This window comes from Panthera tigris, chromosome B3, assembly GCF_018350195.1.
Source record: "Panthera tigris isolate Pti1 chromosome B3, P.tigris_Pti1_mat1.1, whole genome shotgun sequence".
NCBI lineage: Eukaryota > Metazoa > Chordata > Mammalia > Carnivora > Felidae > Panthera > Panthera tigris.
This window is the reverse complement of record NC_056665.1, coordinates 58580215-58592029: the sequence shown is the minus strand read 5'-3', so window position 1 is coordinate 58592029 and position 11815 is coordinate 58580215. Positions and strand designations below refer to the sequence as shown.

The window sequence follows — 11815 nt, the reverse complement described above, 5'->3', positions numbered from 1 at the left end:
TTAAGAGAAATAAAGTATCTGTGAATATTTTGATTGGAAGTTTCATGCATTAAAAACAATCTTGATGCTTTGGAAAGCTATAAGAAGGACTGATAAAAAAAAATAAAAAAACAACCCTGGTAAATAGAATTAAAAAAATGTTTAATCATGTATCAAGCACTTACTATGCACTAAATTTCATACATTTTCTCTCATTAGTTGGATTCAGAATTATTTGTTCTCTTTGGTCCTCTAAAACACAGATGATTTAAAAGTCTATGAAAGGAAGGAGATATTTCTATCTTTATAGCACAGGCCTAACTGAAGGCCGCAGTAATGTGAGATTTCCCCACCCCCATGGGCCACTTCCTCTTTTTATTGTTTTCACGTAGAAAAAAACAGAGGAGTCGCTGCTACACAATGCTATAGTGCTATCTGAAAGGGTTTTCTAGGTATCCTTACTGTCTGAAAGTGTGCATGCCATTTTCATCATCTGCAGAGTCAGTGAGCATGTTGGGTTGAGTTCTTGCAGAAGTATGCCCTGAATCCAGAATTTGGATGCTATGACTTATAAAGAAAGGGCTTCCAGGAGAAACCAATAAGCAAAAAAGGAGTGGGGCAGGGGGGAAGGGAGGATGAAGAATAGGGAACGGGAAGAAGCCAAGTGAAGGGGTGATTTCAGAAATCCCACACTCAGCCTGGTCCCATGGGAGCTCTAGAACAAAAGAATACCCCTCAAAGTTAGTTCTGTCTTGAAGCAAAGGAGCTGGGCTTTGGTACCTCACAGGAGCCTGTCTCTGGCTATAAGCTATAGAGTGTGTAGTTGGATGAAACATTAAACTCCCAGGTACTTCCAGCTCACTCCAGTGCCTGAGGGTAATCTGCAGGGCTGGGATAACGTGCAGGTGCTAGCTGTCAGCAGCAAAATATGAAAAAGCTGGGTATGGACTCATTGAGTCTGGGTGAGGCATCAGTCTGCTACTGCGTGTTTCCTGTTAGGTTTCTCTACAGGGCCTATAAGGCATGCAGTCCCAAACTTTCATTAAAAGTTCAAAGCTTTGGGGCACCTGGGTGGCTTGGTTGAGTGTCCAACTTTCGCTCAGGTCATGATCTCATGGTTCATGACATTGAGCCCCCTTTGGGCTCACTGCTGTCAGCCTGTCACAGCAGAGCCCACTTCAGATCCTCTGCCCCCATCGCTCTGCCCCTCCCCACCTTGTGCTTTCCCGAAAATAAATATTTTTTGCAAAGTTCAAAGTTTCGGGGTGCCTAGGTGGCTCAGTTGGTTGAGCATCCAATTCTTGATTTCAGCTCAGGTCATGATCCCGGGGTCTTGGGATCAGCCTTTTTATCAGGCTCCAGGGTGAGCAAGGAGTCTGCTTAAGATTTTCTCTCTCCCTCCCTCCCTCCCTCTCTCCCTTTCCCTGGCTCATGCTCTCTCTCTCTAAAAAAAAAAAAAAAAAAAAAAAAAGTGTGAATGCCATTGAAATCAGACCTGAGTTTGAATCCTAATTCCACAAAAGAAATTGGAGAAATCATTATTACTGGCTTGACTCTTTTTTTTAAGTTGTTTGTTTGTTTGTTTGAGAGAGAGGGAGAGAGAAAGTGAGCACACATGTGAGCAGGGAGTGACAAAGAGAGAGGGAGAGAGAGAGATTCCCAAGCAGGCTCTGGCTGTCTGCCTGGAGTCAGTCAAATGTGGAATTTGATCTCAGGAACCATAAGATCATGACCTGAGCTGAAATCAAGGCTTGGAATCTTAACCGAGTGAGTCACCCAGGTGCCCCCCCCCCCCGCCCCCCAGCTTGACTCTTTGTCACCAAATCCATACAAATGAGATAATTATTCTTATATCATAAAGTTTATTCACTTATTAGATCGATCATTCATTCAATAAATATGGAGTATTTACCCCATACCAGACACTGTTCAAGGGTTGTTCTCAGGAAATAGTGGTAAGAACTCTGTAAAATGTAAAGTTTCAGGCGACTGCTTTTACTTGCAGCGGTTATTTTCATAGCTTACAAGAGCAAGTAAAATTACCTAAAACCATAGCAAAGAGATAAAAGGGAAAACTTTTTGGCTCTGAGCTGGTGAAAAAAAGAAAGTATGCCTCTACTCCTTTCCACGAAGGGTTTTAGGTAAACGTCTTCACTCATTCTGGACAGTGCCCCACAAAGGGAAACTTGCTCTCTTCTGGCACTCTCAGGATTTCTGGGAATGATCTTGCTTGGAGAATTTACAAACTGAATTCTCAGGAGCTTCTAGCCCTGCCTCTGTCACAGTTCACCCTCTTTCAAATCTCTTAATTTTTCCTGGCCTCAATTTTCTTACCTGTAAAATGAAGGGTTCTGCCACTAACGTGTTAGCACAGTAAGCAGGTCAACTTGAATATACTGGAACCTTATTTGCTATATTTCTATGGTGGGGAGTCAGTACTCAAGCTAAGGCTTGGTAGACTGAGGTGAGTACAGGCCCAGGACTCCACTGCAGACGAGAAGTTTTAACTTCAATCAGATCCAACACCTCCTTTTTATAACTCTTTACTGTTACCCTTTAGTAATTTGATTATGAAGGTTAAGCAATTTAGTAATTGAATACTCTATCCTGGCTGTACTGGCTGCTGTAGGAGGTGCCGGATGCTTGTAACTTGGCCTAGGGTCTCTGTAAACTGTGACATGGAAGACTGAGAGTTACACTATAACTGAATCTGATGGCTCAGATTCAGATATGGTGTAAGGGTTAAATTGTAGTGTAGGGCTAAGGAGTAGCTTGAAAAATAACAGCTTTGTTCTGACACTGAAGGTCAAGAGATAACAGCCTTGCTTTACTCTTGTAAATTACGCTTCATACTCTTGTAAATCAGGCTTTACCAATGAAGGAAACAAAAGCTCAAAGAGCATCAGAGGCAAGGTCTAGGAGATCCACTGGTTGCAACTTAGGGGCAGAAAGTCTAAAATAATCACCTCATTTGGCAACTGTTTCTAACTCCTGGCAACTGTTTCTAACTCATCTGGGAACTGTTTCTCTGTTCTGTTCCCAGGTAATGATAAAACGATGTGATCGCCTTTAAAAACTCTGTGCCCCGGCTGTTCAGGGCCGCACTCTTATGGAGAGTGTTGGTCCCGATCCGTCGGCCTTGCCTCTGATTGTAATAAACTTTGTTGTGACTGTCACTGGAGCCCATAGCATTCTGTTTCAGGAGTCGTGTGGATGCAACAATGGTATTGCTGGCTGTGGTGTGATCCTCTAAAATGGTTAGAATATCTAGGTAAAATTCCAAGTATAAGAACAAAACAAAACAAAAAACCTGAAACACATCTTCCTTCTAGTTGTCTGGTAGTTTGCATTCCTGGAAAATTCAGTGTATATAGTCTTGGCCTAGTCCCCTGAACTCAGAAAATCTCTCGTAGAAACTTCTGTTCAGTTGTCAATTTTACCTTATAGGAACTAAACTCCTAGAAGCTTCTGTCTAGCTGTCAATCTTACCTTTTAGAAACAAACTAACAAACTGCTAGTACTGAAAAAGAAACATTTGAGGAAGATGCCTACCCAGATGATTCAGAAAGGGCCTAGCTGTTACCTCAGCCTCACTACAATGTTAAAATCCCCTTCTGGATATTTATCCCACACTTAAATTAAAGGAGCCTGCTTTCCCTGGTTCAGAGAGACACAGCTTTGGAAATGATTCCCCATGATCTCCTTGTTTGTACAAATAAAGTTTACCTTGTGAGGCAACTCCATTTGGTGTAGTTGCTGTCTGTAACTCAGCAAGAACTGGGCCCACTTTGGTTCAGTAACTGTTCTGGCATAGTAAATAGTCAATATATACCAAGAAATAATTGAAAAATAAAACACATTTTTACATGCGCTTGTAAAGCCCAGATTATAAAACAGATTTTTCATATATTGAGAGATAGATAGAGACAATGTGTGCGTGTGGGAGGGGGGTGGTGGTGCCAGGGGCCCCTTGCCCTCTGCCCCTATATGCCTGTAGCGACCACTAAAAACAGCCTTGTAAATTTCCAAAACTTTTAGAGAGGCGTACTGCCTCTACTGAGAACCACTTTTCTAGAGGGTGGGAAGTTGCTGATCTAACAATAAGAGGAGATAAAAGGGAAACAACAATCCGGTGCCTCCTTTTTATCAGTAAACAGGAGCCTGGAGAAAGATGATAAGGTCAGGAAAGTCCCCTTTTCTAACCTGGAACACCAGCTTTCCACCTAGAGACTGGTGACAAGCTACCATGGGCTCGGGTTTTGATTGGGCAGTTGAGAAACTAAAACAGCAGCTTAAAAGGAGGGAAAACCCCAGTGCTTTCCGCCGTCCTGTGGATAACTCGCGCAGAGAGACCCCTTGCTTGTGACCTTGGGTGTGTTCGCCGCCGAATGCCACCACCCGCCGGTGCAAGTTCACGGTGAGCACCCCGTCCCGTGATGTCCCCTCCCTCTGCTTCTCCTTATCCACTGGCTCTTCCTGGCCCTGCGGCCTCTGGGTGCTTCTTCCCAGACCAGTGTAGCCAGGCACCCGGGTTCGGCTCGCCCAGACTCAGTCCAGACGCCACAGGGAAGCAGCCGAGAGGCTGGAAAGTGGCGCGCGGCTGGAACTCACGCTTCCTGTTCTATTCTCCCAGGAGAGCTGACTCAGCAGGACTGGGCTGGACAGGACAAAATAGCTAAATCATTGATGGGATACGTGGGTGGGGTCAGTGGTGGTTGGCAGGCCCGTTGTGAAAGGCAAACACTTGAGGGTGGTAATCTGGCGGAAAGCAGGTGTCTGTGGGGTCTAAGAGAACAACTGCCTGGGTAAGCAGGTCGGCGCTTCCGGTGGAGACCTGAGCACTGTGCCTTCCTCAAGGTGCCCTCTTTCCATTTTCCTTTCGGGTTCCACACTTTCCCACCAGGTTCTAGGGCTTGTGTCTAAATCCGGGTTGTATCACATTGTTTTGTGTAACATTCCTATGGCAGCTTAGGTGTTTGTTTTGGTAAAAGCTTTATTGAGAAATTATTCACAAACCATACAATTCATCAATTTAAAGTATACAATTCGGTGGGTTTTAGTATATTCACAGAGTTGTGCAAACATCACCTCAATTTTAGAACATTATGCTCAAAAGACACCCTGCACCCATTAGCAGCCACTTCCTATTTCTCCTCAACACCCCAGGCCTAACGATCCACTCATCTTTGTCTTTTTAGATTTGCCTATTCTTGACATTTCATATAAATGGAATCATACAGTTTGTGGTCTTTTGTGATTGGCTTCTACTGCTTAATATGTTTTCAAAGATTATCCATATTATAGCAAGTATCTGTACCTTATTCTTTTTTATTGCTTAATAATAAATACTCCATTGTATGGATATACCACATTTTGTTTATCCATTCATCAGTTAATGGGCATTTGGCTTGTTTCCACTTTGGGGCTATTATGAATAATATTAGCAACATTCATGTATAAATTTTTTATTTGGACATAAGTTTTCAATTCTCTTGAGTATATACCTAGCAGTGGAGTTGCTGAGCCATATGGCAACTCTATTTTTAATCTTTTGAGGAAGTGACAGACTGTTTTCTAAAGCTGCTGCACCATTTTACATTCCCACCAGCACTATATGAGAATCCCAATTTTTCTACATCCTCACCAACACTTTTTATTATTTATTTTTAAATCTTAGTCATCCTTGTGAGTGTGAAATGGTATCTCATTATGGCTTTAATTTGCATTTTCCTAATGATGGCTGAGGATGCATTACTTTTAAATTACAAAATAATTTTTAGAAAGGATTTACATGCTGAGGTTTTGAGAACTTTAACGGTCTACGTTGTGTGCCCAGTGTCACAGAGCCTAGACTCAAACCAAGTCTCCCTATGCAAATGCTTGAACTCTATCCCTTCTTCCCTAAAACAGAATCTGGGATGAAATGCTTCAAGAAAACTCCTCTCGCTGTCTCTGTTAGAAAGGGAACACTGGGCATGATGAACCTCTGCATGGACTAACTGGTTCATTTCTTATTTGCTGTTAGAAACCCAAATGTGCAGGGTACCTGGGTGGCTCAGTCAGTTAAGCATCCAACTCTTGGATTGGGCTCAGGTCATGATCTCAGAGTTCATGAGATGGAACCCCACATCAGGCTCTGTGCTGACGGGGCAGCGCCTGCTTGGGATTCCCTCTCTCCCTCTCTCTCTGCCCCTCCTCCATGCTCTTTCTCTCTCACTCTCAAAATAAATGAACATTAAAAACCGAAAGAAAGGGGGCGCCTGGGTGGCTCAGTCGGTTGAGCGTCTGACTTCAGCTCAGGTCATGATCTTACAGTTTGTGGATTTGAGCCCCATGTCAGTCTCTGTGCTGACAGCTCAGGGCCTGGAGCCTGCTTCGGATTCTGTGTCTCCCTCTTTTTCCGCCCCTCCCCTGCTCACATTCTGTCTCTCTCAAAAATAAGTGAACATTAAAAAAAAAATAAATAAAGAAAGAAAGAAAGACCTAAATGTGCAAAGAACTTATTGGTCTCCATTTTTACTTTGTAAAAAATGAGTGTTTCCTTGAGATTCTGACACTGCATCTTGGATGAAATAGTGACCCTTTCTTGGTATGCAGCACTTTTGTGCTTCTCTTCATGTAAGTGCCCCTTGGGCTTCTCCTGCTTCCCATTAGGACATGGAATAAGGAAAGATACAAAGTTGAAACCTTGTTTAAATGCATAACTACTAAAGTATTTTGAAAACACATTTTTTTCTTTAGATATCTATCCATTTTACACTACTATCAATCTTATTTAGATATTACCAAAACTTAATTTCTCTTTTTTTTTTTAGTTAAAAATTAAGATTGAGTTGTCTTAAAAGTGGCTCCCAGAAGCCTCACAAACCCACCCACCCACCCACGTGGGAACACAGCACTTGTGGAGGTGGAGACAGGACTGGAACCAGAATCAGAGTTCAAATACACCAGAAAATCTGGGCTCTAAATTCTTATGTAAGTCGGAGAGTGACTGACCAACAGCTGGGGACTTTACCATTCACTGTAAACTTTGGCACAGATCACTTATTTCTCTGAAGAGTGGATCCAACAAGCACAATGAATACAAGAATGTGCAGCAGTAGCATGGTGAATTCCAGACAAACCCAAGAATTCTGTACAGTTGGGGAAGGAGGCCCTACTCCTGAGATTGTCTTAGAAACAGAACTGATAGATCTCAGGGAAAGTGATGAAATAGTTGACCTCACCTGTGAATCCCTAGAACCTGCAGTGATTGACCTAACTTGCCACGACTCTGTTGTGATTACTGAAGAAAGGAGGAGGCCAAGGGGAAACAAAAGGTCACTCCAAAGGCAAACTGGCAACTGTGTGGTGAGCAGTGATAAGGAGGAGCTGAGGAGAAACAGAGATGTGTATGTGACCAACAGGACCTCCCATAATTCCCTGGAAGAAGAAGCTTTAAGTTGCACACTACCTGGTTATATCCGGTGTCGAATTTGTATGGACGGGTACTCGGATATTGAACTGAGTAGGCGACATGTTTACTCTACAGAATGTGGCCACATCTTCTGTAGTTGCTGCCTCTCCACTTCCCTTAAATATAGTAAAAATTGCCCTGTTTGTTTGAAAAAAATCAGCTGTCATCAGTACCACCGTATTTACATATGAGGTATACCGTATCATTCAGGACAGACAAAACTTGGGTGGATTTTTCCATGTCCTCATGCAGAAACTGCAGGTTGTTGACATCCTATACACTGGACCTAAAAAGGCTGCTTTAAAAATTGTTTTCTGGGATGCCTGGGTGGCTCAGTTAAGCGTCTGGCTCTTGGTTTTGGTTCAGGTCATGATCTCACAGTTTGTGAGTTCAAGCCCTGCATTGGGCTCTGTGCTGACAGTGCACAGCCTGCTTGGAATTCTCTCTCTCTCTGCCTCTCTCAAAATAAATAAATAAAAATGTAAAAAATTATTTTCTGGAGTATATAAAAAACTTTTTAATTTCTCACACACTATGTATGAGACTACTTTTTGATTCCTTCCGTTTCATGCTTTAAGGCTGGACTTTGGTTGTCATAATATGCCAGAAGACTAGTGGTTGTCCTCAAAGCAATTTTTCTTTTTTTTCTCATAGTAATCACTTTTTAATTGACCACATATGGGCATTTTGGATCATGTAAACAAGGGCAACATCCTAGAGATGGTGGAGCAAGTAGATGGAAAGAGACTGGGAGACTGACAACTTTGCAGGTCAGAGCCACCATACAAATTTGGACTTGTACTTGAGAGACAAATAAACCTTATTCTTATTTAAGCAACCATATACTAGGTCTTATTTAGAGCAATGGAAACTTTAATTAATGGACCAGGTAGGGTGCTGTCTCTGGGTTTCTCTGGATTTCCTGATTCCATTGGAGTGGAAGGAAGTCAGTCCTTTCTGACCACTTCTCCACCCAGCAGGGCAGAGGTGGGCACATGGGCAGGCACCATGTCCTCTGAGACTCCTGCTGGCCTTTGAGGCCAGTTGGAGGAGTTGCCTAGGCACATGGGAATCTAGAGTTGTGGTTCTGTGCTTTCTGACCTGCCAGAACACAGAGGAGATGCCGTCACCCTGGCTTTACAGGTGTGGCTGTGTCCACCACACTGGTCAGCTAATCAACAAGTTGGCACGCTTCTCTGTTAACAAACACATCACTGCACCACCATCCCAGCTGCTCCAGGGCCACTGCCCACCCTCTACCTCCCAGCCAAACACAGACTAGTTCTTTTTTCTTTTGCAGAGGATCATATAGCACTCACAGTTCAGACTGCACTTTAGAACTGGAGAGAATGAGATTTCTACAGTGCTCTCTCCTTTTTCCTCAGAATGAAATGGGCAGTAAAGTTTGTTCCTTACTTACTATGGCTGTAGCAGTGCTGCTCTCCTCCATGGAGGCTCGGTCGTGCTGATGGAACAGTGCCCATGCCTGTGTCATGTCTGTCTACACAGTGCATTCTCTGAAATGTTCCATACCCCAGGCTTCAGTTGCTTGACGTGGCACAGGATATGCAAGATAAATGTGGTATATTCCCTTCTGTGTGTTCCTTTGTATGTTCTAAAGTGAAAAGAGGAAGAAAAAGAACAGGAAAATGAAAAAAAATTGAAAAAAGTTCTACATATTATCTTCCTACATTTCAATAGATCATTTTATGTACCCCACTTTGGAAACTATTAATTGCTCTGTGACCTAGCACACAGTGTATCAGAAAACTGGCTAATGACTGAAACATCTGAGGTGCCTATTAAATGCAGATTCTGCTTTTATACATCTTGTCCATGTGATCAGGATAAAGAGCAGAGTCTCTCCAGCTTGTCAGCAGCCCTCAACCCTCCCTATCGTATCCTGCCTAGCCCACTACACATTTCCTTTACCTGCCAAGCTTATGTAGACATTTGAGTTTTTGGCTCTGCTTTCAGAGGAAAAAATAGAGGCGATTCTGAATTTTTCAAAAAAAAAAAAAATCAAGATAAATTTTATAGATAACAAAATGCATTGATCTTAAGTGCATAATTAGATGAGTTTGGGCAAATATATACATTCATAATGACCAACATCCCAATTAAAATACAGAACAATTCTGTCATTCCAGAAAGTTCCCTTATATCTCCTTCTAGTCAATCCCCCCCACCCCTCCCTCCAACCCCCACTCCCCCACCCCCCCACCAACAACCACTGTTCTGATTACTGTCACCAAATACATGCTTGGGAAAACCGACTTTTATTACTTCATTGTCTAGCTTACCTCATCATCAAGGAAAATATGATAGGGATTTGGAGTATAAGCAATAGGCAGGGATCAAATATTTGTTTTAGTGGGAGCATGACTAATATTACCTCTTTTAAGAATTGAAGCAAGAAATAAGTCAGTCAGAGAAAGACAAATACCATATGATTTTACTCATGTGGAATTTAAGGAACAAAACAGATGAACATATTTATTCAAAAATAGAGAGGCAAACCAGGAAACAGACTGTTAATGATAAAGAACAAACTGAGGGTTAGTGGATGGAGGTAGGCTGGGGATGAGCTAGATGGGTGCTGGGTTAAGGAGGGCACTTGTAGGGATGCACACTGGGTGTTGTATGTAAGTGATGAATCACTAAACTCTATGCCTGAAATTATATTACACTGTATGTTAACTAACTGGAATTTAAATAAGAACTTGAATAAAGTAAAATAAAATGTTAGTTCAAAACAAAACAAAAAAGAAGAAAAGCCTTTTGTGTGGACAGTTAAGGGTACAGTAACTATTAATAAGCATTAATTGAATGCAAAAAATAGAAGGAAGAAAGTGTCATTGATAATGACACCTGCCATTCATTAAGTAATAGCTGTGTTCCAGGCATAGTACTAGGCACTTCACACATCACAGGCAGTCAATGCATAAACCTAGGCAAGAGCAGGAACCCAATAGGATGTAAGAGCAGAAGCTGAATGGAGCTGCCACAGGGCATACTAACTTGAATAATTTGGCTGACTATTGTACATAGCTGTGGAAAGAAGTGAGAAATAAAAGAAGAATTAAGGCCACATTATGCATAGAGCATTGTTTGCTGTATTATGGAGTTTAGAGTTTATTTTACAGGTGCTAAGGAGCCCTTAAAAGGCCTGGAAAAAAGCCTCCAGAGAAAGATTCTTAAGGATTCAGCATGATCTTCAGTGAAGGCCGAAGATGCTGTTTGAAAGTTGAGGGGAGGGGCGCCTGGGTGGCTCAGTCGGTTAAGCCTCCGACTTCGGTTCAGGTCATGATCTCGCGGTCCGTGAGTTCGAGCCCCACATCGGGCTCTGTGCTGACTGCTCAAAGCCTGGAGCCTGTTTCGGATTCTGTGTCTCCCTCTCTCTCTGACCCTCCCCCATTCATGCTTTGTCTCTGTCTCAAAAATAAATAAACGTTAAAAAAAATTAAAAAAAAAAAAAGAAAGTTGAGGGGAAAATATGGTAGTGGAATTAAGAAGGGAAGATCCTGCTGTTGACTTTCCTCTCAAAATAGAAGTGAATTTCATGAAGTGTATAAGAAAAGGATGAAGTAATCTCGGTCTGAGGAATTTGGTAGTCCACTGTACTCTCCTGCCCTCGGATGTCGAGCAGTTCTATTTTAGAACAGCCAGCAGAGCTATGCAAACCTTTTGAGCTGTGGCAACTCCTAGGAGATGGTGTTTGTTCAAAGGTGGCAATGATAGGACTCTAGGGGGGTAGGTGTGGAAGTTTGGATTTAGTTTTCAGGTACCTTTTTGGAAAAGTAGAAGCTCATTTGGCCAGAGTGGAAATGGAATTAGGAGAGATGGACATTCAAATTTACTCACTTGAAGCTTGATCTAGCTTTAGACCAAGTTAGCCCCACAGTGAGATAATCTGGCAATGTACATCTATCATTTCCCGATGTTCACTGAAGTTATAGCAGAGAATGAAAACCACATTTCTTGAGCTGTAATACAGCTGGATTTCATCAACCACAGATTGAAATTGAACTATTCGAGAAAGGGGTTAAGAGAGACAGAGGAGAGAAGTCAGACTCAAGTTTCAGCAAGGTCCAGTGTTTTCCAATTCTCTAGTCCACACTGAATTCATCCCTATTGTAAATATTAAATACACCTGCCAAGAGAAACAAGTTACTCTCCAAGAACCTAAAATTGTTACAAAGGATAAACTTTTAGGTTCTTTCCTTAGTTACATCAACTAGATCCCACTGATAAGCTATTAAAATCTGTGTACTGGGATGACTATCCCAGGGAGTATTAATAAAGTAAAATAGGTTTCAATGACATCATTAGCTCAGTGTCTATCTCTAAAATAGTAGTCTCCCTGTAGCAAGAGCCAGG

General features: G+C 42.2%; 1 protein-coding gene across 1 annotated transcript; it reads left to right on the top strand.

Annotated features, from left to right (window-relative positions):
• Positions 1–4144: 4144 nt before the first annotated feature.
• On the top strand, positions 4145–7802 carry LOC102952436 (E3 ubiquitin-protein ligase RNF4-like). The gene is made up of 2 exons (XM_042987707.1): positions 4145–4396; positions 6795–7802. Exon 2 carries the CDS (start codon positions 7057–7059, stop codon positions 7624–7626), a length of 570 nt encoding a protein of 189 aa, XP_042843641.1. The 5' UTR covers positions 4145–4396; positions 6795–7056; the 3' UTR covers positions 7627–7802.
• The last annotated feature ends 4013 nt before the right edge of the window (positions 7803–11815 follow it).